Source organism: Aspergillus mulundensis (assembly GCF_003369625.1).
Source record: "Aspergillus mulundensis strain DSM 5745 chromosome Unknown scaffold_4, whole genome shotgun sequence".
NCBI classification, from domain to species: Eukaryota; Fungi; Ascomycota; class Eurotiomycetes; order Eurotiales; family Aspergillaceae; genus Aspergillus; species Aspergillus mulundensis.
The window spans coordinates 1,548,849-1,573,992 of NW_020797892.1; the positions used below are offsets into that span (position 1 = coordinate 1,548,849).

The window sequence follows — 25,144 nt, forward strand, 5'->3', positions numbered from 1 at the left end:
TCGTAACGTTGTTTCAGTTGGAACATTGGCAATGTAGAAACAATGACCCCAATAGAAAAAAGACAAGACCAAAACCAATGTCAAATCATTCACAAACATCATACCACCTCCAACACGAATCTAGCAAGTTTTTCGAGGGGACATCGCGTGTTGAAGGAATGGACGCGGTGGTTGTCCGGCGCACTGATCCCGCAGCAAAACAAACGAACGGGCTCCACCAGCCTTTGCCTGACACGCTTAGTGCACTTCCGCCTGGCCTCCTCCTCAATCCTGCAATCATTCATCGTCACTCCTCTGTCAACCCACCTCTCCCTCCTGCACCCTGGTTACAGCAGTCCGTTGCTTGCCTGCTGCTCAGGGCTCTGCCTGCATCGGTCACCGACTCTCTCTAACTCTAGGTTTTCTTCTCGCCGCGTCTACAATGGCCCTTCTCTGAGCGACCGTTCCCCAGCCCTTCAAGACGTGTCGCCTTGTCGCGTGCTCTGTCTCCCCTCGTTGACGAGCACTTCGACGCCAGCTCCTCCCCTATTGAGGTGCCCGCGTGTATTGTTACCTTATGGCAGCAGTATTCGTACCCCCAACGCGCGAAACCTCCCTGAACATGTCGACCCGCCGTCCACTCGCAAACGTGCCGAATGCCACCAATTCCCCTCACAGGGTAGGCCTCGTGCCTGCCAAACGCCCCCGGACGACCAATGCCCAGGTGGACATCCCTTACGGCCAGCCCCCTCCGAAGAAACAAGTCGTGGACGTGTCGGGAGCAGAGAACCAAGTCACGGGCCCGACCAAGTTTTCCACCCTCCAAGGAACCGATTCGAAACTGTTCACCCGCAAGACGAACAATGCTCAGCCGAGTGCGTTTGAGAAGAAGTTGGTGGCTGCTAGGGACAAGGAGCGGCAGCCTCAGAAGGCTACGAAGCAGGAGAAACCGTCTGCGGAAAATATTTCGATCAGACAGTGGCAGAGGCACTACCGGAAGGCCTTTCCTCACTTCGTCTTTTACTTTGATGCTGTCCCAATTGATGTTCGCGGCAAGTGCTCGCGGCAGGTCATTGCTCTGGGAGCGGTATGTTTCCAACTCCTCCGTTTCAAATTCCCCCAGCCTGGTCTTGGCCGAATTTGTTTTACAATGACGGCCCCGTGCTTCTGGATGCTATTGAATGCGTGCTGACAATATGTACAGCGAGAAGAAAAGTTTTTCTCGCGTCTAGTGACCCACGTTGTTACCTCCCGACCCATCCCTCCCGAAGTGGACAGACGAGCACCTACAGAGAGCACCCATGATACACCGAACGAGCCGACGGCAGATGGCGCTATGTTGCAAACGGTCAATCCCGCGGAACTGGAGATGCACTTGCATTTAGCAGTGTGCCCCAAGCGGGAGCAGAGCCAAGATGTCCTTCATCGAGCCCGGGAAATGGGTATGAAGATCTGGGCTGTGGAGAAGTTGCAGCGAATGATAGCCACCATCAACGACACCGATCTTGCTAATGGTGGTGGTTATTCTGCACGGAACAATGCCGCCGGAACCCAGACAAAATCTAGAGGGAAGGACGATCTTTCACAAGTCCTTCAGAACGAGCTCAATGGCCCGACTGACCGCAGCCACCTATCCGTGCTCAAAGATCTGGTACTATTCAAGGGCCCATTTATATACGTGCACGATATGGATGAAAAGACACGGCCCGTTATGGTTCGAGAATTTCCCAAGGTCGCCAAGAGGCAAGACGGTATTTGGCCGCAATTCAGAAGTGCCCCACTCGGAAAATGCCCGTTCATCGAGGATGTCCCATCCAAGCGCGACATTGAGCGACGGGCTCGCCAGGAGAAAGAGAAGAAGGAATTTATTAAGCCTGCGGTACCGCAACCGAGACACGCTGCAGTGGAATCTCGAAACGAAAAGGAAAACGTGCCACTCAAAAAAGAAACGAGTCCCGCCGAGGAAGACGAGCCTGCCCCGCCATGTATCAAGGAAGAGTCTCCGGATGCTCCTCAAGAGCTACCAATGTCTCCTAAGAAGAGCTCGGAGAGCTTTGTTCCGCCTCAACTCAACCGCAAAGGGCCCTTCTACCATGGCCGTGAACCAGCCGCTTCAGGCGTACAGCCTTCAAACATCACATCTGCCATTCGTTCCCAGATGGTGTCCTCGACGGCTGCTGCGCCCGGTGCCAAAGCTGGTCTGAGCAAAGAAGTCCACGAATTAAAGCGCAAGGTGCTCGAGAAGAGTCACGTGGGTTACTCGACCAACCTCGCACAGCCCTACCGGACCCTGGACACGGCCACTGCCGTCAAGACAGACAAGGCCAACGGCAGCAAGCCGCTCGTGAACATGGAAGAGGGAACACAGTCAGAAGGAACTGACTTGCAGAAGTCTCGAATCATCCTTCGTAGGAGCGGCGAGCAGAGGAAGAAAGAAAGACGGAGGGATCCAAAGCCAGGTTACTGCGAGAACTGCAGGGATAAGTTTGACGACTTCGATGAGGTACGTCGCGAGCCCCTATTCTTCGCAGGAACGGAGCTAACCAAGAGACAGCATGTAATGACGAGAAAACACCGCAAGTTCGCGGCGAACAGTGCAAACTGGGCCGAGCTGGACTCATTATTGTTTCAGCTTGAACGACCCCTCAAGGAAGAGTACGATTTCGATTCTAACTAGTATACCCGACTCTCCGATTTTCACGATAGCGATCATGTATACAGTGCATCTGAACGTCAGCCTATCACGACATACCTGCTTCCAACCTCGGATGCGTCCACCGCGGTCTTGTATCCTACACGTTAGCACTCGTATGATCGATGAGAGCAACATGAGCCTTGATAGATTTTGCATTGATGGCCTGCATCGCTGCTTTGCATCTTTGTCCTTTGATTTGTCTTTACGTCTACTGCGGTTGATTTCACCATACTCTACGTTCTACGGAACAGTCTCATAGCACCGGTGTTCTTGGATTTTTGTTCTTGATTTTCATTGCCGTCCGCGCGGTCAATGGCCTGAAGCGCGTGTTGACTCGCCGGCATACCCGCCAATCCCGACTCACGAACCGGTTGGACAATGGCGGAGGGGAGGTGACACGGAACTTCCGAAGCTCTACAGGTGCATCGCACGGCAGTTGTGTTTTGTCCAACCGCCTTCACTCCGCTTCACATTTCTCCATTGGTATCCTACATTGGCCGATTTATATCCGCATACTTTTTCGCATCCCTACCATTTTCTTTCCTCTTTTCGTTTCAAATCATGGGTGGATGTTTTTTCGGGGTTGCATCAAGCCGACTACTTGGATCGGTGCAGGGTGGGTGTTGTTTACACTGCAGAGGACCACCCCTTATTCTTCGCATTGAGGTCTCATACAGGGTCTCTGCCTTTCTCAAGTGACTATTTTTCCTAGGTCTAGTATTTACCTTGCCTAGTTTATTCGCTTCATTATCTAGAGCGTGGTGGACTCACGTCAGAGTCGGGCGGTCGACTTCCAGGGTTGGTGAGGAGTCCGCTGGGGTTGCATGTACTTAGCTCGCAAGCTTGTTGGAGTACGATCAGATAGCCGTTTGAAAAGAATTTAAGATTATTCTATCTACTGTCTCTTTGCGATGGACCGTGTGTACGGCTGTAACCTAGTAGCCACCGCGATGGATCTGAGAACGAAGCGCTGGGTCGAAGAACGAAGAACGAAGAACACCCCATGTCATAGCCACCGCTGCTCGAGAACATCATACTCCCCAAGACTCACCCTCCCATTCATCCCCTCCCAGCTCCCGAACAAGAGAACCCGTTCCAGCGGATCCCCCTCCATCCGGACCTCAAGATCCCGTATCCGGCTCGACTCCGGCAAAACCTGGTCTGGACCCGGTTCCGATTTCGCTTCGCTCGTGAATGCCGAAGACGACGAGGCTCTATCACGTTGACCCTGACCATCCTCATCGGGAATGCTAACACCGTTATCGAGATCACTAGACCCGCCGCACCCATCGTAGAAATCCCCCTCCTCAATCTCCATCACCCTCCTCGCAATACAAGCCGTGATCTTCGCGTCCCAGATCCCCTCGCGGTGATTCGTAGATTCCAAGAGCTGAATCGCCGTCCGTCGAACCCGTCTCTCACGGCATCTCGTCGCCGTATAGAAGAGCGGGATCATCCAGCCGATGTCGACGATCGTGTGGCCCATATCGCACGTTCCAATCCACTGCTTTTTGGGGCTTCCGGTTCCGTTACGTATGCTGTGGAAGGCAGATGCTGCGGCTGGATTTGACATTGCGGGGTGCGAGGGGTCCGCGGCGTAGAGCTTCCACATGCGTGAGAGGAGGAAGATGATTGTTTTGAAGGCGGGGGTGTGGGTGTCGAAGGTTGTTTCGGATGTTGATGGGGTTGTTGCGGCCATGATTGTGAGCATGGTGTGATAGGCGAGGATGAGGCGGTGGACGGTGGCTTTTGCTTTGGCTATTGCGGGGGATGGCGAGGATTGGAGGGTTGGGAGGGCGGCGTTGTATGCTGATAGCCAGGTTTGGAGGGCGTGTGTAATGCGTTGTTGATGGGTAATTAGGGCCTTTGAGGCGGCAGGGTCCTCATCATGTAAGTCTAGGGCTCGGGCGTGTGCGGAGAGGCGGAAGATCTCGTTCAGACATTGGTCTAGGCCGCGCCAGGCGGATGTGAATGAGGGGAAGCGAGAGGGTATGAGACCGTAGTGTTCTTGACCGGGATGATGCAGCGGTTGTAGGGGTTCTGGGAGGGGACAGGGGCGAGGGCAATGCTGATGCTGGAGGAGCTCTACTTGGCTATGAAGACGGAAGAAGGCTTCGCCAATTGTATCGTCGATAGGCTCGCTATATCGAAGCTTCTTGCCCTGAGTGGCAATCTGTCGCTGTGCCAGAATGCTGAGCCCATTGCGGAGATGGACCTGCGCAGACACAAAGTGTCCACGAAGAAGATCATGCACAACGAAGACAAGACAGACGATAAGCACCACGCGGGGGGACGCCTTGTCTGTGGCAGAGAAATGTGGATGCAAGTAGCGGACGGCTCTGATTAAGTGGCGCAGGGAAGTCTGCTCTAGACTCGATCTAGTCGTTTCATCGGGATCGGAACCGGTTTCGACAAGGCCTACTCTATGCGTGGTGCTTAGGGCAAGGATAGCATGCCAGACAGCTTGTTCCTTGTGGCTGGCCTGCAGAAGGATCTTAGTCCAGAAATCGGAGAGATAAGATCCCGGCAACTTGACGATTGTCTTAGCGCGAAACCAGTCGAAGGAGGCTTTGTCGTCCATACTAGCAATAACGGGTGAAATGCAGACAAGTGGAGGAGGTGCGTCTAGCATGTCTGGTGGACTATCAGAGGACTGGCGGCCCCCGTACTGGTTGCCGCCGCCTCCCCAGACGCCATAGCCATCACAGATACGGCCCGTAGAGACACATCGGTTGCAGACCGGGAACGATTCGTCGCATTTGACTTTGCGCATCCTTGTTTTGAGAATCAGAGCCACGGTCGGAATGAAGCGCTAGGACTCGGGTGGGACGGCTTACTTGCAGGTCCGACATCCTGACTTGACTCTCCTTGTCACCTTGCGAGTAGTTCTTCGAGGTATAGGCTCCGAACTTGCCATCTTCATTGGTGGAAATCGGACTCCTGTAAGCTCAATGGACAGCACGTTCGGTAACACAAGGAGCTGTCCTGTTCGCGATACGTATTCAAGTAAGGTACTTTAGTCGGGTGGTCGGATTTGGTTTCGTTCAATTGGGTTCTGGGAACAATCGTTCAAGTGCGCCACTTTCGGTGTTTGCAGAGGGTCAGACGCCAGATTGGCGCAGTCGGATGGTTTCAACGCTGATTCGAGAACTGATCCTTTCCATATCAGCAGCGAGATGGAGCTCCGGAGATGGAGGCCGGAGCGGAGTTACGAGCGACAGGGGAAACTCGAGGCTCTTTGGCGCGCTCGCAAACTTGCGGTAATGATTGGTTGTCTAGCACTGGAATAGCGCTTCCAGACAAAGAGGGCTAACTGCGGTGGGTATCGCCGGGTGCGCTAAGCCTCAGAGTCAGGGCTACTGTATAGACAAAGCACCATGATATGATGATACATCGTAGTCATCGGAGGTATGGCATTGTTCACACTACGTGATAGTGGTCAACGAGGATGGTTGGTGTCGGACTTAACACTTGCACGATGTCCAGATGCTGGGTATAAAGGACAGCCCAGCACCCAGCAGTCAACATCATCGCAGCCACAGATCCTGGCAAGGATACTCGCAAAGGTTATTGAAGACGAACTTGTTCACACTACAGAAATGTCGACGAAACAGATTCCCCTCCGCACTTTAGGCAAAGATGGTCCGCGAGTACCAGCCATGGGCTTTGGCCTGATGGAGATGTCGTGGCAAACTTATGGTACGAGCCCTAGCGATGAACAGCAGTTTGCTATCCTCGACCGTGCCCTGGAGCTGGGAGCAACATTCTGGGACACATCGGAGTAAGGACATCACCAAGTTCGGAGTGGCATTATCGGCTGACCTTTCTTGAAGTCTCTACGGCGACAACGAGAAGCTCCTGGGGAAATGGTTTCAACGCACCGGGAAGCGTGATCAGATCTTCCTCGCAACAAAATTCGGCTTTGTGGGCGGATTGAAGACGGATAGCTCTGCCTCATATTGTAAGAAGGCTTGTGAGGAGAGCCTCAAGCGTCTCGGTGTCGACTCGATTGATCTGTGTAAGCGACCAATGGGCAAACCATCGCTGGGATACTAATTCTCGATTAGACTACCTGCACAATGCCAATCCGGAAATTCCGATCGAAGAGACCATGCGAGCTTTGCTAGAGTTGAAGCAGTAGGTCATTCCATGCGACGGTACGTCAAACCTGGACGACTAACGAAGGGGACCAAAGGGAGGGCAAAATCAAGCACATCGGGCTATCAATGGTTTCGTCTACCACGCTCCGTCGTGCATATAAGGTTGCGCCGGTCACCGCTGTCCAGCCCGAATATTCGGTGGTCTGTCGCCATGTCGAGGGCCCTGCCGGTACAGACCTCCTAGCCACCTGTCGCGAGCTAGGAGTCGCGCTGGTAGCTGCCACACCTCTAGGACGAGGCTTGCTCACATCCACGTTCAGCCGAGGTGATGAGGTGGGTGATGAACGGGACATGCGGGTGAAAGTGATGCCTCGTTTCCTGCCAGAGAACCGGGAGCAGAACGTCCGAGCTGTATTGCAGTTTCAGGAGCTTGCCGAGAAAAGAGGCTGCAGCGTATCCCAGTTGGCCCTCGCATGGCTCCTGAAGCAGGGAGATGACATCGTCCCCATTCCTGGTACGAAACGGGTAAAGTACCTGGAGGAGAATTGGAAAGCGCTCGACATCTCGCTCACAGACAAGGAGGATATGGAGATCAAAGCCTGGGCGAACTCGGTCAAGATAGCTGGGGGTATAGTGCCGGACCGGTATGCAGCTTCCGTATTCGTCGATACGAAGGAGGAGGGTGTCTAGATTGAGTGATATGCATTGTCACTGTAGGGCGTGGAGTGGGGAAAGGAAGAAGAATGGAAGAGCCTCGGCCAAAGCAGCTCGGATCGCAACAATCCCCATTCCGGCGGAGTCCCTGCGAGGCGGTAGATAGCACTGGCCAATGGCAAAGCTTGTACGGAGAAGGAGCGGCAGAATTGCCATCAAGCACGTTTCCCCACTCGATTTTCTTCGGATGCTCTCGTCTACGCGGCAAATACCAGCACGCGGGTTGCTTATATAGACGCCTCTGCCGGGTTGGCATGAAATCAGACCTTGCCACGCTCGGCTCATTGTAAACTGACTTCTCAAGCTCTTGTGTATAGCCCTCCCTACAGACAATCGGCATTTTGTACATTGACCAGTGACGCCACTACTATACTGGAGCTCCTCGGCTGGACCGGCTGCTTCATCTGTCAACCTTTTTTCTGATTATTTCGCCTGAGAATGGCCTCTCTAAGAAATGCGACAAAACGGGTACTGTCCTTGCGCCGACTTACATCTTTGCCTGTTCAAACCTCCTCCATACTTCCCGTCTCTAGCGCCAACCTCACAGCTCGCTTCCCGTCACCATGCGCCGTCCGCTATAGCTCACACTCGCCGCTAGGGGCGGCCCCAGCCAACCCGAGAAAGAAAGTCACAATGCAGACCCTACGAAACCTCTACAAGAAGGGCGAACCGATCACCATGCTGACTGCATACGATTTTCCGAGTGCGCACGTCGCCGAGGCCGCCGGCATGGACATGATTCTCGTCGGTGACAGCTTGGCAATGGTCACCCTGGGCATGCAGGACACCAGCGAGGTGACGCTGGACGATATGTTGCTGCACTGTCGCAGCGTTGCCCGGGCAGCTCAGAGCGCTTTCACGGTTCGTCAGACACTTACAAGACCGGATACCTGACCCACGGTCCTAACATTACCGTCCCAGGTTTCTGATCTGCCCATGGGCTCGTACGAGGTGTCACCTGAACAAGCTCTTCAATCCGCTATTCGAATCATCAAAGAGGGGCGAGTGCAGGGAATCAAGCTCGAAGGAGGGGAGGAGATGGCTCCCGCTATCAAGCGCATAACAACTGCTGGAATTCCGGTCGTAGGGCACATCGGTCTCACGCCCCAGCGCCAAAACGCCCTTGGTGGATTTCGTGTCCAAGGGAAATCAACTGCGGGCGCACTAAAGTTGCTCAAGGATGCGCTAGCCGTACAAGAAGCAGGTGCCTTTATGATCGTCATCGAGGCAGTACCTGCGGAGATCGCGAAGATTGTCACAGAGAAATTGAGTGTCCCTACCATCGGTATTGGCGCTGGCAACGGTTGCTCTGGGCAGGTCCTCGTTCAGGTCGACATGGCCGGGAATTTCCCGCCTGGTCGTTTCTTACCCAAGTTCGTCAAGCAGTATGCCAATGTCTGGGACGAGGCACTGCGCGCCATCCAGCAATATCGTGAGGAGGTGAAGAGCCGGGCATACCCCGCAGAGCAGCACACATATCCCATGCCGGAAGAGGAACTAGTTGAGTTCCGGAAGGCCGTTGATGAGATGCCCGAGAAGAAGTGATTTCATTGTTTGCGTTATCTTCGCCACGGTGTGCTGTGTCTGGGTACTGTAAACGCTTGTTTAGTGACATTTTCAACCATGATACCTCTTCCAATTTTGAGTACAATTTTTGCTGAATCACGGAATGATGACCCTTGCACAAACATTCTGGAGTTCTGGTACATATGAAGTTGATTTACTCCACAAGTTGCTGAGCTCGTGCTCATAGAGTAGCTCTCCTCATCAGCTTCCGGCATTGGATAGGCTCAAACAGAGATTTGTTTGCTTCCACAGCGTATTGCATGACTAGGAGAAAGCCAACGACATGCTTTCATAGAAGTCATCCCATAAAGGTCCCGTGTCCTGAGGACAAGGTCGTGCAGTCAGATGGTGCAGCTGCTGATTAATCCGATGTACAGATGCATCACATGACAAGTCATGTGACGGACAGCCTAACCACGCATGCCAATCCTCGCGTGCCGATTCTCCTCCAACACCTCCTCACGCATCGCTCATCCCAACAAATAAACAAGCTCCCGTCGCGAACTGGTGCTGACATCGAGTATGAGCTATAGTTGTGTCTGACATCGCCAGATCTTAAGTGCTTCATTGCCTTGTGTCGTAGAACCAAGATCTGCGTGGCGCGCGCAACTGTCTCACGAGACGCCCGCACCCCGTTTACCTACATCGCGCCGTAGAAATTTGAACCCTTCAATCGCTATACGTTATCGCCATGGCTGGTAAGCTCAGTACAATTCAATTCAATGCGCTGGCTGTTCCTGCGCCGGATGTCGCGTCCCTGACTCGGCGACTGGCGCTGAACTCCAGCGACCCCTCAGTGGAGTGTGAGCTAACCCCAGCGCCAGATGAACCGCGTCGCTCCGGTCGCTCGACCAAGGGCCAACACAAGAACCTCGATCTGATCGACGAGACGCCACACAAGAAGACGAAAGCGAAAGCGCAGCCGAAAGACAAACCCTCAAAGCCCTCCGTCGAACCTACCCCCGCGCCTGAGGAGGAGGAAGAGATCATCCGATGTATTTGCGGCGAGTATGAGGAGGAGGAAGACATTGAGCGTGACATGATCTGCTGTGATCAGTGTTCCGCGTGGCAACACAATGACTGTATGGGCTTGACGTTCCCGCCGGGCGAGGCGCCCGACCAGTACTTCTGCGAGCAGTGCAAGCCCGAAGACCACCCGGTGCTCCTGGCGAAGATAGAGAACGGCGAGAAGCCATGGGAAGAAGTTGCGGAACGGCGACGCAGGGAGGCAGAGGAGCTTAAACAGTCACGGCGCAAGAAGGGCAAGAGAGGGAAGAGAGGCAGGCCCAGCGAGCCTAAGGCGCCCAAAGAGCAGAAAGAGTTGAAAGAGCCGAAAGAGCATAAAGAACCCAAAGAGCCAAAGGAGGAGAAAGGCACACCAGCTCGTACGCCGGTTCCTAGGGTGTCCGCTACCCCTGTTTCTGCTGTTGAACCACCTCCGCCTGGGCCTGCAGCCGTGATTCCCCACCCACCACCTGAGAAGAACAGCCATATTCCGGACAAGCCTCCAGCAAGCGCACAGAAGCGGAAGCTCAGTGAACAAGAGGCGTCAACGCCGGACTCGGTGCGTATATGTCCCATGGCTTGTATGGATCCCCGCTAACCTTACTACAGGGCCCCAAGGCAAAACAGCCAAAGATCTCACCCCCGGCTAAGAGTGTAACGCCTCCATCTAAGAAGACCCCAGAGAGCAAGGGACCACCTGCTCAAGCGACCGCGAAACAGCCTACACCAGTTGCTGCAGAGGCTCCCAAGCCAGAAGAACCCAAGACTCTTGACCAAATCGTCAACCCGGCTAGGAGGAATGCTGCGAGTGCGCTCACGAAGGTCTTTGTGGATCAGATCTCCGATGCGCTGGCGGGAGAGACCTTCAAAATGCCTGAAGGTAAGACGGGGGAAGACGTTGGTCAGCAGCTCGGCATCGCGGTCGAGGAGGCTTTATATCAGAATCTTATGGGAGGGGGCGGAGAGGCTACATCAGAAGCTTATAAGATACAACTGCGGGCGATATTGTTCAACGTAAAGAAGAACCCTTCTCTACGGGATCGTCTGCTCGTAGGTAGTTTATCTCCCGATGAGCTCTCTAGAATGAGCTCCCAAGACATGGCGAGTGAGGAACTGCAACAGAAAGATGCAGAGCTCAAGAGGGAGGCCGAGAGACAACATATTATCATCCAAGAACAAGGGCCACGGATTAGGCGGACCCATAAGGGCGAGGAACTAGTCGAAGACGACCAAACCAATGTTTCGACCGAGCCCGTCTTCTCAGCCATCCCTCGCCGTGTCACCGAGACTGACGCAAGTCCTGCGCAGAGTCCTATCAGTCCAACTACCAAACAGCCAGAGACGGATGGCCAGAAGGCCAACAAAGACGCCACGCCAACGGAACCGACACCGCACGACGAGCATTTCACAACTCGAAGCCACTCCCCTGGTACCGGTCAGGAACAGGTCTTTCCGGAGGTGGAAACACACATTCGCCAGCCGATACCTACTGGCAAGGTCCAGGCCGATGCAGAGATCGATCAACTACTGAAAGACGACGACGAACCAGAGTCACCACCATACTCGCCGAAAGAACACCACGACGAGGGCGCAATCTGGCATGGCAAGATCATCATGAGCCCCATCTCAACCGAGTTCTCGTGCTCCGCCAAACATGTCGGAGGAGCAGACCTCAGCAAAAAAATCCCCTGGAGTGAGCTCATCCCGTCCTCGTTGGTCATCGACGGGAGAATCAAGATCGAACCTGCCGACACCTACCTTTGTGGTCTGCGGTTCAGCTCGTCTACAGATGTCACGGTCATCTGCATCAGCAGCCCGGAATCCCCTAAGGAAAAGTCCAATTTCGACAAGCTCTTCAACTATTTCATGGATCGTCAAAAATATGGCGTGGTCGGCAAGCACCCAATGGAAGTAGTTAAGGACACCTACGTCATCCCCATTGAGGCCGGGTCAGCGAAGAAGCCTGAGTTCATCGAGCTGCTGGACAACATCACACTTGAGGATCCGACTCCAGACCGTGTTTTCCTCGTCGTCTTCGCTGTCAAGACCGGCGAGTCGAACCCGCCCTCCGTGCAGCCTCAATCCCAACAAGGGAGCATGGAGCCCGTCGCATCAGCAAGCCCCTTGACAGTCACCTCCGGCACACCTATCCAACCATTCGCAACTCCCGGCCCTCGACATCCCTCTCAATACCCTGCCACACCTACACCCGCATTCTCCGGTGCACACCATCCTCCAGCACCAGCACCAGCACCGGCACCTTACGCCCAACAACCCCACCCGCAACCCCAAGTCCAACAACCTCCGCCACAACTCCCGCAGTACAACCCCTCATCACATCCTCAGCTCCCAGCAGAACCCACCGGTCTTGCGGCCGCGATCCAAGTTCTGGGAGGCCAGGCAAATACCCCCGTCGTCCAGGAGCTCCTCCAAAGAGTGCCCGCTATCACGGCGACACAGCTCAACATCGTCCGCGCCATCCTCGTCCGACAACCCCAGGCCGCCGCCGATATTAGAGCGTTAATGGACGAGCTGTTGAGAGACACGACAAAGCCGAATGGGAATGACAATGGCCATCCGCCGCCGCCGCCGCCGCAGCAACAACAGCAACCAGCGCAGACGCAGTAGTGAGAATAGCAGGGGTGTGGTATGCTGTACACTACGCTCGCTGTTTTGTCTTGTCTTGTCTTGTCTTGTCTTGTCTTGTGATGTCGCTTCCGCAGATCTCAGCTCAACTCGCCTCCCGTCTGCTTTTCCTTTTTCCTTTTCCCTTTCCTTTTTCCATTCTACTCTCTTCCTCCTTTTCGTCTGAACTTTAGTTTGTGAGCTAGGTATCATTTCTATCCGCTCGGAATCATTTACGGCTCGGTGTTTTTTTCCAGTTGTTCTTGCTCTTGTTCTTTGTTTTCTTCATTTCATGACTTAATGGGCAATTCCGTGGGAGGGAAGGATTCTACCGCACCAAAAATGAATCAAGCTTTGTTCTTTTGGTTGAATATATGGGATGGTCTGTCTACACTCTACTATTATCTAGCTGGTATAGCTTATGGAACTTATCTTTGGTGCATCCGTTCAAAATTCAGGCTGGCGCACAGTAGTCTATAGCTACCGGGGTACCTTGTAGTGCGCGAGACACAATACTAGGTATAGGTAACGTGTGGATAGTAAAATCGCATAGGTTCTATTACCACAAATCTTCATACTTTCATCCCTAAATCCTAGGCACAGTAGAAACAGAACGCCTGCGCTATGCAAACTAGATCAATATAAAGCGATGGCAAAAGCCAAGGTAAGACAAATCACACGAAACAATCACCACCGTCCGCCCCTCTTCTTATATCCGCCGCCACCACCATATCTGGGCCCTCTCCCACCACCAGACCGGCCACCCCAGCCCCCGTCGTCCTCGTCATGGTGCCTAACAGGTGGAGGTCGGCCCTTGAGCTCTTCGTTCAGCTTCTTCCATCCCTTGCGCATATCCGAGTATCCCATGTGCATCTTTCCGAAGAAATGGTCGGCCAAGCGGCGGTCGTTATCGAGACGACTCAGGTACGCGCCGCAGACGTCGCAAACTTGCAGCTTCTGGTGACCAGATGGGCCAGATGTGTCTTGGAGGTTCTTGAGATCGCGTTCGCATGTTTCCTTCTGGTGCTTTGCGGTGCGGATCTTGTGCAGTTCGTTCAGGGCTTGCGCGACCGAGCCGGTTTCGCCGAGGACGGAGACTTCGAGGAGGCCGGTGTTGATGGTTTTTGTGAGATCGGATATTTGTTTGAGCTATTTCAAAGCCATGCGTTAGTATTCCCGTTGTAAAATTTTTGGTAGGAAAAAGGTAAGCGCGTGCGTACCAGATTATTCGTCTGCCGAATCTCATCCGGCGTCTTTTCCAACCGGCGCTGAGCAGACTCAATCCGCCGGTCACAGTCATCAATGTACTTCTGCATATCGCGCATGTAGTCGTAGTCGAACCCCCATTTCGCCTTTTCCGCCGCAGACGCGGTCTCGTATTCCGTCTTCAGTCCTTCACTGTGCACCTTCGGGCAGGGGCCGAGATCCTGCTTTGTGTTTGTGAAGAGATCGTGCGGACAGGTACCGACGAGATACGAGCGGCAGACTTTGGGGTCTGTGATGGAGAGCTGGGCATTGCGTGAGGGTGCGCCGGGGATGCCTATGAGCTGGTCGGCTGCGATGAGAAGAGAAGTTTGTTAGCTTAGCTCGGTATTGCGAGGGAGGAAGTGGGGTGCTCTTACCTCCCATAAGCTGCTCCAGCAGCTTTCTCTGTTCGGCCGCCATGTTGCTATGCAGAGCTGAGGCTGCGATTGAGGACTGTGCTGGGGACGATGAGGCTGGAAGGTTGAACGGCGGCGGAAACGGAGATTGGTGCTAGCGCGGTTCAATGGCGCTAGGCCTGTTTGGGTCTCGAAGGAGTTAGTTGGGGTAGGTACGCGCTTCCGCTCTTCAAGGGCAACAACCGTCTTTCACCATGGATCTCTTTGGACGACTGCCACCGGAGCTTATCCATCAGATTATCTTTTACCTTGCTGACTTCCCCGATGTAGAGAGTATCGTCTCCGCGTCCCCACGCGTCAGCGCGGTCTTGCATGCCCGCCCAAAGCTCGCTCACGACCTGCTACGAGCAAATTCAATCACAGGGACACCAGAGATACAGAGGATATGCTATCATACTGCTTTTATTGACGCTGGTTTGATTCGCTGCACAGATCTCCGTCACTACCAATATGCATGCCGCAGTATGCCCATCGGCAGCTATGCGGAAGCGCTCTGTATAATCAAGCTAGCTGCACGGATACAGCGCCTGGCTTGTGCTTGTCTATCCCTTAGTCAAGAGAACTTCGTCACCGCCGTCGGCAAACATCCTGCGCTTGGGGAACTGGCTTCCGAACGCGCACAGTTGGTTAATACATCCTTTACTTGGATGGAAGAGTACCGCGTATACTGGGCTCTATGGCGCCTTCAGCACTACTCCGAGCTTCGAAAAGCTGCGAAAGGGCGTTGGGGCTGGGACGAGACGTCAGTGGAGAACCTGGATGCTTACCTCGTCTGGAATTTCATAGACGAACGGCTCGCAGAGCGTATGTGGACAGTGGCCGCTTTACTGTCAGACTTAGGGCTCGAGGCAGTATACGGTCACTATTCCTTGCAGGATAAGCCGGAAGTGTTAACACAATACCCGTATTCGGAGCGGGATTTTTTATCACAAGATTCAGAGGGGCAAGAGTCCTCCCTTGCTGCCTGGACGTTTCCCCGAAACACACCAATACCCTTTATCCCGCTGCTTGACCTGCCTTCTCCGACTGGACATGGTCGAAGTACCACCAAGCCCTCGTCAATATGGATACCGCCGCCGGAGCCGGGTAAAGATGCGGATACGATTATATGGCGTCTTATAAACGAGTACACTTCAACGGAACAAGAGCACCTGGGGGAACTCCGTCTTATCGCCAGGGTTGACTCGTCATTACGCCGCCCATCATATACCATGGCGGACATGAAACCGTGGCGACGCCTGGGAATAGCCCTCTGGGACACGTGGCGCATGAGTGGTGCTGGACTGTCCTCGCTTCCCTCACCAAACGGAGTAACTGCACCAAACGGAGTACCTGATACTGACACTGACGACTTCTTAATGGCTAGGGTGGATATGCACACAAGCTTGGCATTAATGGTTGGGAGGCCTTCTGCCGACTGGATGAGGGCGGAGTACTTAAGGGACTCAGAGGAGGAGGAGGGGAGGGAGGAGGAGGAGAGGGAGGAGGAGGAGAGGGAGGAGGAGGGGGAGGAGGAGGGGGAGGAGGAGTAGATAGTTCGACCGACAATAATGCAGGGCTCTGCATTTTATGGCTCCTCGGAGGGTAGGTTCTCTCTATCATCCTCTCGCCTGTAAGGGCAAAGTATACCTGTACGGATATTTGGGCGGTAATTCCTGTCCATATCATACAAACCAATGATTATAGTATAAACATAGGCTATAGCCGGAAAACATAGTTATATTTAATGTTAGCTCTAGATTGAATGACTATTGTACACAACCTTATACTATACCGTGACTGTACCTACAAAATTCCAGTTCACAGAAGATGAACCTTAGTCAATAGACAAACCAGAGGAGTATATCCTTTGCGATACTGGAAGACTTGACCTCGATTGTTTTCCTCATATGTATAGACGCTAATCCCGGTCGGGCTTAGCTCGCTAGTCTATCTTGGCTCCGCCTTCCGGGGAACCTCCAGACCCTGCGGTGTCCTCTCCAACTCTCCGCCAGTGCCCATGGCATCTAGCCCCTGAAACCGAGACAGTCGGGCTCCGAACACTCGTTGCACGACAAGCATGACGTGATGATCATCTTCTTCATCGTTGCGCTCATTCTCGCCGCGTTGTCTGCTGGCTCCGCGGCGTCGAACTACCACGAGAACCTCCTCCTCCAACCGCTTCCGCCTTCATCGTTGCTCGCCTCCTTCAACTTCAAAAGCAACACGACACAAACCTCATTCGAGCAACAACATTTCCGATACTTCCCCCGCGCGCTTGGTCAGATTCTTCAGCACGCTAATACCCGCGAACTCCACTTGCGATTCACAACTGGGCGATGGGACTCCGAAAGCTGGGGCTCGCGTCCTTGGGACGGGGCAAAGGAGGGCGGCACCGGTGTTGAGCTTTGGGCTTGGATTGAGGCGACCGATGACGAGACGTATGTGGTTAGAAATATATCGTGTCGCGCTGGTGCTGACATTTGTCTCTAGAGCTTTCTCGAAGTGGATTACCTTGACGCAGTCTCTCTCGGGACTTTTCTGTGCGTCTTTGAACTTCATCGACTCGACGAGAACAACGCGGCCCGTTGCCTCGTTCGAACCGACAGGGGATCATATCGCATCCGGAAATCTGCATTTGTTGCACGGGACTCTCCCCGGGGAGGTTGTTTGCACAGAGAATTTGACGCCATTCCTGAAGCTCCTGCCATGTAAGGGCAAGGCTGGAGTGGCCAGCTTGCTCGATGGACATAAGCTGTTTGATGCTGCTTGGCAGAGCATGGCGATTGATGTGCGTCCGGTCTGTCCGTCTGAGGGGGAATGTCTGGTGCAAGTCGATCAGACTGTGGACATTGTAATGGATATTGAGCGGTCGAAACGTCCAAGGGGTTAGTACTTCACCTTATCTCTGCAGCAGTCCGACTAAGAGCTTACAGGCAACCCTATTCCCCGACCTGTTCCCAATGACAAGCTCGACTGTGATACCTCCAAGCCGTACCATGCGAGGGACACTTGCTATCCGCTAGAGAAGACCGCCGGGAAAAGCTGGAGCATTTCCGAACTCTTCGGACGCACCATTAGTGGTTCATGTCCTCTGGCAGACGGCCAAGGAGAGACCGTCTGCCTACGCACTTCGCCTTTACAGGAGGTGCGTCCGTCGCCAGACTCCGTAGAGGCGAGCGTATCTGATCAGTTCACTCGCTGCTACACATTACCGTCATCGGAGTCGTTCGACCTGGATGTGCCAGAACAAGTCAGCGCTGCCACCGACAACGATGTCCCACTCGAAGAGCCTGTCCTACATGCAGAGCGGACCATCGTTGGCCACGGGCAGGAGCGGGGTGGAATGCGCATTATCTTCAACAACCCCTCGACGGAGAAGACTGTTGATTTTATCTACTTTGAAACTCTCCCCTGGTTCCTACGGCCTTACATTCATACACTCCAGGCTACTATCACCGGCCGTGATGGGGTTCGCCAACAGGTCCCCGCGTCCGAGTTCATCAAAGAAACCTACTACCGCCCTGGGATTGACCGCGAGCGCGGTACCCAACTAGAGCTTGCCCTCTCTGTTCCCCCAGCGTCAACCGTGACGCTCACCTACGACTTTGAGAAAGCCATCCTGCGGTATACCGAGTACCCGCCCGATGCCAATCGAGGCTTCAACGTCGCCCCCGCGGTCATCAAGATTGCTGCGGCAAAACCAATCTACATCCGCACAACCAGCCTTCTTCTTCAGCTTCCGACTCCCGACTTTAGCATGCCGTACAACGTCATCATCCTGACCAGCACGGTGATTGCGCTCGCTTTCGGAAGCATCTTCAACCTGCTCGTCCGCCGCTTCGTCACTACCGAAGAAGCAGCTGCGCTTCAAGCCCAAACACTCAAGGGCCGCTTGGGCGGGAAGATAGTCGCCCTCCGCGATCGGATACGTGGGAAGAGCGCCAAGGTGGAGTAGTACGAATTTCGTGTAATATAAACATATATTCATTATTCATTGGACATATTAAACATCCTTAGGTTCATTGAGCTCTTGATTCAAACTCTCGGGTATCTCATCTAGTGCTCAGCCGGCTTGCTACACCCGCGAACACCCGTCAGTTCATCACCCACCAACGTAATAGACACCCAGGAAGATCCACTCACCCAGTAACCATCTCCTTCGCCGCATTCCAACCCGGCAGTGTCTCCCCACCCCCAGGCTTGCGGTTCATAAAGCTCGTGTCCTCCTTATCGCCCTCCAGCGGCTCCTCTCCCGCCGAGGCCATCGCGCGGGTCTTGTACTTGTCGCTCGCGGCGTCCTTCTGCTGCTCCAGGCTGTGGAAGCCGTAGATTGTGTCCGCGGGGGCGTCGATCTACCATCGAAAGAAAAGAGTTAGGGGTGTGTTGCTTGAGGAAGTGGGAGACGTACGTAGGCGTGTCCAATGCCCTCGTTTCCGCCCTGGGTGGCTTCGGGGCGGTTTGTGGTTTTGGATTCGGTGGACATTTTGGTCTTGTGTGCTGTTTTGATTGAGAGGGAGTGGGTGTGGGAGTGGGGGTGCTTTGTAGACTTGAGAAAGGCTGTATGTGTTAAGTTTGAGGTGTGGTTGTGTACAGCGCAAAGGCAGCCCTTTATAGATGAGGCGGACCGATGATGTCGATGCGATGATGTCATCCATAATGGAGTCAGGCACCACTTCCTTTCCCTCGGCAACAATCAATCATGAAACAGATCCATTACACGCTTTGATCATAACAATCAAGGCAGACACATACCACTAAAACGGAGCACAGCAGTGTGCCGTGCTGGCCATGCATCCATACATTACCGTGCCTCATACCCCATACCACACTAGGGCTTTCTAGCGAGTCAGTTCGTCTTATATGTAAGTGCAGATCCTCTCCTGGTAGAATGAACCCCATACTCCGGGGTAAGAGCCTATGCAATTTGATGAGTGGCACTAAAGTATGACTCTAGGTACCAATGGCCTGGTGTTGACCCCTGACTACCAGGCATCCAAGGAATGGATGCCAGTACAAGTCCTCGGATAATTGTTCCAGCTACAGGCCTCTCATTCGTGCAGGCTGAGGGGTGAGGAGAGGTTGGCCATGCTCAGTTTAATAATACACGGGTCTCGCCACAAGCTCTGCGAAACGGCCAGCAGTCAGCCCACATGTCTTAGCCTAAGGTGATCACCTTGAACATCATGACTATTGACCGCGGAGATATCGTTTTTCCTCCACGAGCATTTTAGAGCTGGCGGGGTTGCAGCCCGGCCGTTTTCCTGTTGCGCCTGCTGGCAGACTAGTTTGTCAATCGCTCCGCGCTTCGGTAGAAGAGTTTGAGCAAACCTTGAACCAGCTAACGAGCTTCCTCGAGCCACGGACAAGAAGCTCTGAGAGAATGGCTGTTATTCGCACCACCTAAGATGGCTGCAGAGTGTCCCAGCGGTGCGGCACCTGGCTAGGTAAGACTATTATCCGAGCGTCATTGACCACGGAGATATCCTCAGCATCATCCCTACGAAGGTGGAACCACCATCTGAAAAAGCTTAACTAGCTAGGTCAGCCAGGCAGGGTCGCGGCTATAAGTACCATGCTCTTCCGCTGCCACCTTCCCAAGGCTCCTTATCTCTTCAGAGCCTTTAAACCTGTCTCCCTTACCTTCACGATGCGACCCAACTGGTTTCTCGCCCTGGCAGCTTGTGTTCCGTTTGCCCTGGCCTCGCACGAGTACTCTGTCCTGGCCAGGGACGGCGGAGACGACAAGCCGCCGCCCAAGGACGGTGGCTGTCTTCGCTCGTGCTTCAACGACAAGCCCGCCTGTCCTAAGGGCATGGTATGCCGAAGCTCCCATTGCGTCTTTTCTCCATTCAAGATATATACTAACATGCGGGTCTTTGTCAATAGGATGCACAGAAACTGGTATGTTACGTCCACCCCCAGCCTGTTGAACACCACCGGCAAAGCCCGGCTAACTCTCTTTCCCCTGCAGGGCGACTGCTGGACCTGTTGCCTGCGCCTCCGGGACCCAGACAAGGACAAACCTCCTCCCGAGACCGCGATGCTAAATGCCAGTGCAGAGCGTACGTATCTGAAGCCGACGCTCGTCCCTGTCATACTGCGTCACCGCTAACACGTACTCTAGCGCCCTCAGAAGCGGGCTGTATTCCGCGCGGAGCCTACTGCTGTAGGGCCGAGGGCTGCAACCGGTGCTGCCCTGGCGCCCTAGTCTCGTATTGCGCGACCTGGCCGTGGGCTTGGGAGGGTATTTGCGCGCAGGATTATCTCTATGGTGATCTGTAGGTAGGGTAGCATTAGGCTCGCCAATGCTGGGCGTGAGGCGCCGCCCATTGTCTTTGCGAGCATGCGGTGCAATCAGGGGTGTTGGTTCTACCATATCTATGCTAGTGCGAGTTGCATCTTTGACGTTGAGAGGCGACAAATGGTTGCACTTAATTGACTAGTGCGATTAGCTAAGTAATATACGAGGCTATGGTATCTTCATTGATGATTGCGCTTGTGTCAGTCAGGGCGAGAGGGGTGGGGACTTGGTAGGTACCAGAGATCGACTGCTAAGTCAAAAAAGGCATTTGATATGACTACTCCGTAGACCCTTCAGATGAACATCACTGTCATCTATCTACCTTCTCTCCGGCTTAGTGACCAGCTACAGAGTACAGAGTATATATCTCCAACGCCAACCGTCTGCGCCGGGCGACTCGGGCAACAAAGGCAAAGGCACCCTCCCCAGCAATCTAGATACAAGCGTTGCCATTACAGCACCCACCTAGCTATCAAATTACTGCCTAATTGTGTAACAGCGTCTTCTTATTATCTAGAGCCATCAGCCTCCACGAATGCACGATGGATAGGGGCGAATGGCGTCCGCCGCTCAGCATCATGGAGGCTGTGTATGATAACCACTACTATCCATTTTACAGCCCAGACACCAGTACGCAATAGCCATATGCGCAATCGACTCCTGAGAGCTATAAAGTCGGCGGGAAAGGATTCAATTGGGTGAAGGTGGCTGGCATCAACTAGGTAGGGCTCCTGGGCATGCTAGCCCTAACCAGCAGCAATTCTTGTTCCCTGCCTGGGCACTAGCTAACCTTCTCCCGCCGCAGGGCCTGCAATTCTGAGACCCGGCGGGTGGACATGCTCGGGTGATGAACACGCCCAGCTGCTGCTGGCTAGGGACCCTGGTGCTGACATGCATGAAGCAATTATTGACGGCCGCCCGAGAATCTCCGCGCCACACACATCCTTACGTGCCCGTGCCGTGCCCTGTTTTCGGCTGCTAACCAGGCCCCTCGGCGCTACCAATACTCCGTACCCTCCATGCATCTGCATTTAGGCGCTCGCAGCTGATCAGATGGTGCATGGATGCAGGCTCGCTTGGTGCACGGGTCAGCCGGAGGCACAGGAAGAAGCAACTTGGAGGAAAATTGCCACAGCCTACAGGCCTGTGAGGGTACCGGCCACCAGGTCAGCATTTTCTCATCGAGATCTGCGTACATGCATGAGACCGACCTGTTTTTGAGCAATAGCCCTCGCGTAAGCCGGGACTGCATGCAATAATGGATGCTGATGCTGGGCTTGAGAGATGCACCTGCACCTTCAGCACATCTGCTGCCACAGCAAGTCTACTCCATATAGATTCCCGACCGCGCCTTGCCTCCATACCTCACCCAAGTCTTCCTCTATCTTTCTCAATCTAACCTCACCCTCACCCACCATGCATCTCACCACAACCCTCCCCCTCCTCTCCCTCATCCCCCTCGCCCTGGCCGTCAGCCGCGACTGCACCCGGCCGAGTTACAGCGGGAGCAGCACATGGACCTGCCGCTGGTACGGCGGCGAAGCAGGCGAGGGCCAGAACTGCGGCTACAGCAGCTACGAGCTTGAGTTTGAGGAGCAGGTCGACGGGCAGTTATACGTGGACAACAACCGGGGCGAGTCGGTGTCGGATATGGCTCGCCAGGGTGCTATCACTCAGGACTGCGCTGATGCGGCGCCGGTCGACCGCTGTGCGGGGGACTCGTATATCCGGCTTTGGTGCGATGTCGGCCGCTAGAGTTATGGCTATGGCTCTGGCTCTGGCTCTGGCTCTGGCTCATGGCATTGGAGTCTTTGGAGAGCTGTGTGCACGGGTGGTTTGTGTTCGTGTTGTGCGAGCTCACGGGATTCGAGCTGATGGGTTCTTTAGGATCGTTGTGCTGGATATGGGAGGGACATGGGATCTTGTGAGGGGGTGGATGGATGGATGGGCTGGCTTTGGGTTGTCAGTGGGATCAGTCTTGGTGTTGTGCAGGGGAATGGAATGGGTTCAACACCCTATCTTACCTGCTTGCTCTCTCTCGGTTGTCTTTGTTATCTATTCTAAGAATGACAAGCTCGTTTAGCTGTGGTGGAGTAATCCAGATCCTGTCTTTGTCCTGGTCTTTGTCTTGCCCTAACTCATTCACTTGTTTCAGACGAGTCAAAGACTCTATATTTACACTCATTGCAATGGTACAAATCATATAGATAGTCTAGATAGATTGCTTTACCTCCTGTTACTCTTCAATTTCCTTGAATATTCCCTCAAGACATACGCTGAGGTGCATCAAGACCAAGTCCCTTCTAATCTCTCCCAACAACCATACCTCACCTATACTACCTACCTACATACAACCAAGCATCTACCACCACCAACCAACCCCTAAGATGCCACCACCAACCCTCACCCAAAGCCTCTCCAGCCTAACAACACTATACCCACCCCTCTTACGCCCGCACAACCAATTCCTCCTGCAAATCTACACCTGGACCGTCCACAAGCGCGCCCACAAACCCCCGCACCACTGGACAATAGCCCTAACGCCGCTCACCACCCTCGAAGACCCCAACGCCCCCTGGCACCTCTACCACATCTTCGCCACACAAGACAGCGGGTACGAGGTGATCGAGGAAGTTGCGCCGCTGTACGACGCATCGTTCCTGGGGCCGGAGCTGTACTCGCGGCACGAGGTGTGTCTGATTGAGACGGGGTACTTGCGGAAGTTTGATCTCGTGCTCAAGGCGCTGCTGAAGAATCGGGGTTTTCGGTGGGTGGTGGTGTTGGGCGAGTATCTTGTGCTGGAGGGGTGGATTAGTGGGAAGCAGGCCAGGGCTCTTAGGAGGGGGGTTAGGGTTGGACGGTGGGAGGCGGGGTATAGGGAGAGGAGGGAACGGAGGTTGGTTAGGGAGGCTGGGGTGCAGGTGGTTTCTGAATGATTGGTGTTATTCAATTGGGTTGAGCGATTATGGATAGTGTATATCTTTGGGAATCAGAAGCAGGGAACCATTAAGTGTCGCAGCATCGCGTCAATCGTAACCGTAAAGATGGGTATCCAGTTCTGGACCTGAGAAGGCAAGAGCAGAAGTATATATGTATAGCAGTGCAAGCAGTCTCACTTCTCGTCTCCTTCAACTTGGTCTGCCCATGTCCCGCCTCCACCCGAGATAGGCGACAGCAGATTCGGGGTCTCCCCCGGCTGCTTCTTTTCTCCGCCAGGCAGAGACGGAAACTCCTCCTCGTTATTGATGACCGGAGTAGGCGGCGCAGCCTTTTCGTGTAAGGGCGCATCAGGTCTCTCCCCACGATGACCACCCCGTCCGCGACCCCCACGGCCCCTTCCACGCCCACGACCGCGGTATCCGTGTTCAGACCCATGCGATTGAGAGCCATCCTCCGCCTCCTCACTAGCCTGAGACTGATACTCTTCAGCGCCACGCCTGGTATACCCAGAAACGCCACCGTGCATGCCCCGCCTGTACTGTCCTCGCCCCCCGCGCCCGCTCTGCTCCTCCGGCTTATCGGCGTCCCATTCCCGTCCGTTCATGGCCTCCATCTTCCGCAACCTATTGCGCTCTCGCTCGTTATCCATGACCCGGCGGTTTGCGCGCTCCTCGCGCCGTTTCTTCTCGGCTACCTTTTCGCGCTCCATGAACGATGCCTGGTCTGCTTCTGCGCGGGCATGCGCGGCGGCGACCTTGGCGGATTTCTCGCGCGCAGCGGCGATGCGTCGGGATAGCTCTTCTTCTGTGAGTTTTGGCTAGACGATGTTAACAATGCTCTTGTCTCTTGGATTTGCGGGTAAAGTAGCATACCTTCTTAACGCCCCCAGTCGCACTCCTATCCCCACGGACAGCTGGTACCCGGGGCGCTTCAGGCGCGCTGGCATCCTCTTGAGCCCCGGCAGGCTCCTCTACCTTTTCAGCTGCCCCAGATGCCTCAGCCGTCTTCTCCTCCGTCTTGCTTTCACGAGCCGGAGGCTGGGCCTCGCTTTCAACGCTCGCATCGCCAGGGTCATTCAGCGCCCAATTCGGTCGTCTCGATCCAGAGCCCAGTCCAGTATCACGACTGCTGGACTCGCGCCCACCTCGGCCGCGCCCACCCCTCCCTCGTCCTCTCCCTCGTCGCTCTACGCCTCGCGATCGCGGCGCATAGTCGCTGTGAGCCGGTGTTGAGCTTGCTTCACGGTCGCAGTCGCCAGTTTCCTTCTCGCTCACTGTCACTTGGCTCTGAGGCTCCGGCTGGGCCTGAACCTGGGGCTGAGGTTGAGGCTCGGGCTCGATGATGGGTTGTTGCTCCTCCGCGGGGACAGGGATGATCTCATCGTCGAAGAGGTCGTCGGCGCCGCGCGTCTGGGCGAATTCGTCGAGTCCGGGGATGTCGGCCATGTTCTTTGCTTGGTCTTCTTCGCCTTCGTTTAGCCTTGTATATAGTGTATAGTATATAAATTATTCGCCGAGTCCTGTCGCGGGTGTCTGCGTCAACTCCGCGCGTTCGCGGCGCGGGGCGAGGGACGGAA

At 54.4% G+C, this 25,144-nt stretch overlaps 12 protein-coding genes across 12 annotated transcripts; 8 read left to right on the top strand and 4 right to left on the bottom strand.

Annotated features, from left to right (window-relative positions):
• Positions 1-601: 601 nt before the first annotated feature.
• DSM5745_04994 (protein serine/threonine kinase activating protein nimO) lies at positions 602-2,656 on the top strand (the record flags this gene model as incomplete). The annotated part of the gene is made up of 3 exons (XM_026747010.1): positions 602-1,066; positions 1,184-2,482; positions 2,534-2,656. The coding sequence occupies 3 exons, from the start codon at positions 602-604 to the stop codon at positions 2,654-2,656; spliced, it is 1,887 nt and encodes a 628-aa protein (XP_026604490.1).
• A 1,024-nt stretch (positions 2,657-3,680) lies between these two features.
• On the bottom strand, positions 3,681-5,447 carry DSM5745_04995 (uncharacterized protein; the record flags this gene model as incomplete). Its single annotated transcript, XM_026747011.1, has 1 exon — positions 3,681-5,447. One exon carries the CDS (start codon positions 5,445-5,447, stop codon positions 3,681-3,683), a length of 1,767 nt encoding a protein of 588 aa, XP_026604491.1.
• An 826-nt stretch (positions 5,448-6,273) lies between these two features.
• On the top strand, positions 6,274-7,464 carry DSM5745_04996 (putative aldo-keto reductase (AKR13); the record flags this gene model as incomplete). The annotated part of the gene is made up of 4 exons (XM_026747012.1): positions 6,274-6,455; positions 6,508-6,692; positions 6,742-6,811; positions 6,870-7,464. The coding sequence occupies 4 exons, from the start codon at positions 6,274-6,276 to the stop codon at positions 7,462-7,464; spliced, it is 1,032 nt and encodes a 343-aa protein (XP_026604492.1).
• Positions 7,465-8,121: 657 nt separating this feature from the next.
• DSM5745_04997 (3-methyl-2-oxobutanoate hydroxymethyltransferase ECM31) lies at positions 8,122-9,033 on the top strand (the record flags this gene model as incomplete). Its single annotated transcript, XM_026747013.1, has 2 exons — positions 8,122-8,349; positions 8,410-9,033. 2 exons carry the CDS (start codon positions 8,122-8,124, stop codon positions 9,031-9,033), a joined length of 852 nt encoding a protein of 283 aa, XP_026604493.1.
• A 712-nt stretch (positions 9,034-9,745) lies between these two features.
• On the top strand, positions 9,746-12,687 carry DSM5745_04998 (putative PHD finger domain protein; the record flags this gene model as incomplete). The annotated part of the gene is made up of 2 exons (XM_026747014.1): positions 9,746-10,618; positions 10,669-12,687. The coding sequence occupies 2 exons, from the start codon at positions 9,746-9,748 to the stop codon at positions 12,685-12,687; spliced, it is 2,892 nt and encodes a 963-aa protein (XP_026604494.1).
• Positions 12,688-13,371: 684 nt separating this feature from the next.
• On the bottom strand, positions 13,372-14,349 carry DSM5745_04999 (LUC7 domain-containing protein; the record flags this gene model as incomplete). Its single annotated transcript, XM_026747015.1, has 3 exons — positions 13,372-13,833; positions 13,905-14,239; positions 14,307-14,349. 3 exons carry the CDS (start codon positions 14,347-14,349, stop codon positions 13,372-13,374), a joined length of 840 nt encoding a protein of 279 aa, XP_026604495.1.
• A 190-nt stretch (positions 14,350-14,539) lies between these two features.
• Positions 14,540-15,877, top strand: DSM5745_05000 (uncharacterized protein; the record flags this gene model as incomplete). The annotated part of the gene is made up of 1 exon (XM_026747016.1): positions 14,540-15,877. The coding sequence occupies one exon, from the start codon at positions 14,540-14,542 to the stop codon at positions 15,875-15,877; it is 1,338 nt and encodes a 445-aa protein (XP_026604496.1).
• Positions 15,878-16,412: 535 nt separating this feature from the next.
• On the top strand, positions 16,413-18,282 carry gpi16 (GPI-anchor transamidase subunit GPI16; the record flags this gene model as incomplete). Its single annotated transcript, XM_026747017.1, has 3 exons — positions 16,413-16,765; positions 16,818-17,212; positions 17,261-18,282. 3 exons carry the CDS (start codon positions 16,413-16,415, stop codon positions 18,280-18,282), a joined length of 1,770 nt encoding a protein of 589 aa, XP_026604497.1.
• Positions 18,283-18,466: 184 nt separating this feature from the next.
• Positions 18,467-18,810, bottom strand: DSM5745_05002 (uncharacterized protein; the record flags this gene model as incomplete). The annotated part of the gene is made up of 2 exons (XM_026747018.1): positions 18,467-18,679; positions 18,736-18,810. The coding sequence occupies 2 exons, from the start codon at positions 18,808-18,810 to the stop codon at positions 18,467-18,469; spliced, it is 288 nt and encodes a 95-aa protein (XP_026604498.1).
• A 1,164-nt stretch (positions 18,811-19,974) lies between these two features.
• Positions 19,975-20,535, top strand: DSM5745_05003 (uncharacterized protein; the record flags this gene model as incomplete). The annotated part of the gene is made up of 3 exons (XM_026747019.1): positions 19,975-20,142; positions 20,214-20,228; positions 20,452-20,535. The coding sequence occupies 3 exons, from the start codon at positions 19,975-19,977 to the stop codon at positions 20,533-20,535; spliced, it is 267 nt and encodes an 88-aa protein (XP_026604499.1).
• A 1,509-nt stretch (positions 20,536-22,044) lies between these two features.
• Positions 22,045-22,383, top strand: DSM5745_05004 (uncharacterized protein; the record flags this gene model as incomplete). The annotated part of the gene is made up of 1 exon (XM_026747020.1): positions 22,045-22,383. The coding sequence occupies one exon, from the start codon at positions 22,045-22,047 to the stop codon at positions 22,381-22,383; it is 339 nt and encodes a 112-aa protein (XP_026604500.1).
• A 1,357-nt stretch (positions 22,384-23,740) lies between these two features.
• Positions 23,741-25,013, bottom strand: DSM5745_05005 (uncharacterized protein; the record flags this gene model as incomplete). Its single annotated transcript, XM_026747021.1, has 2 exons — positions 23,741-24,385; positions 24,441-25,013. The coding sequence occupies 2 exons, from the start codon at positions 25,011-25,013 to the stop codon at positions 23,741-23,743; spliced, it is 1,218 nt and encodes a 405-aa protein (XP_026604501.1).
• Between the last annotated feature and the right edge of the window lie 131 nt (positions 25,014-25,144).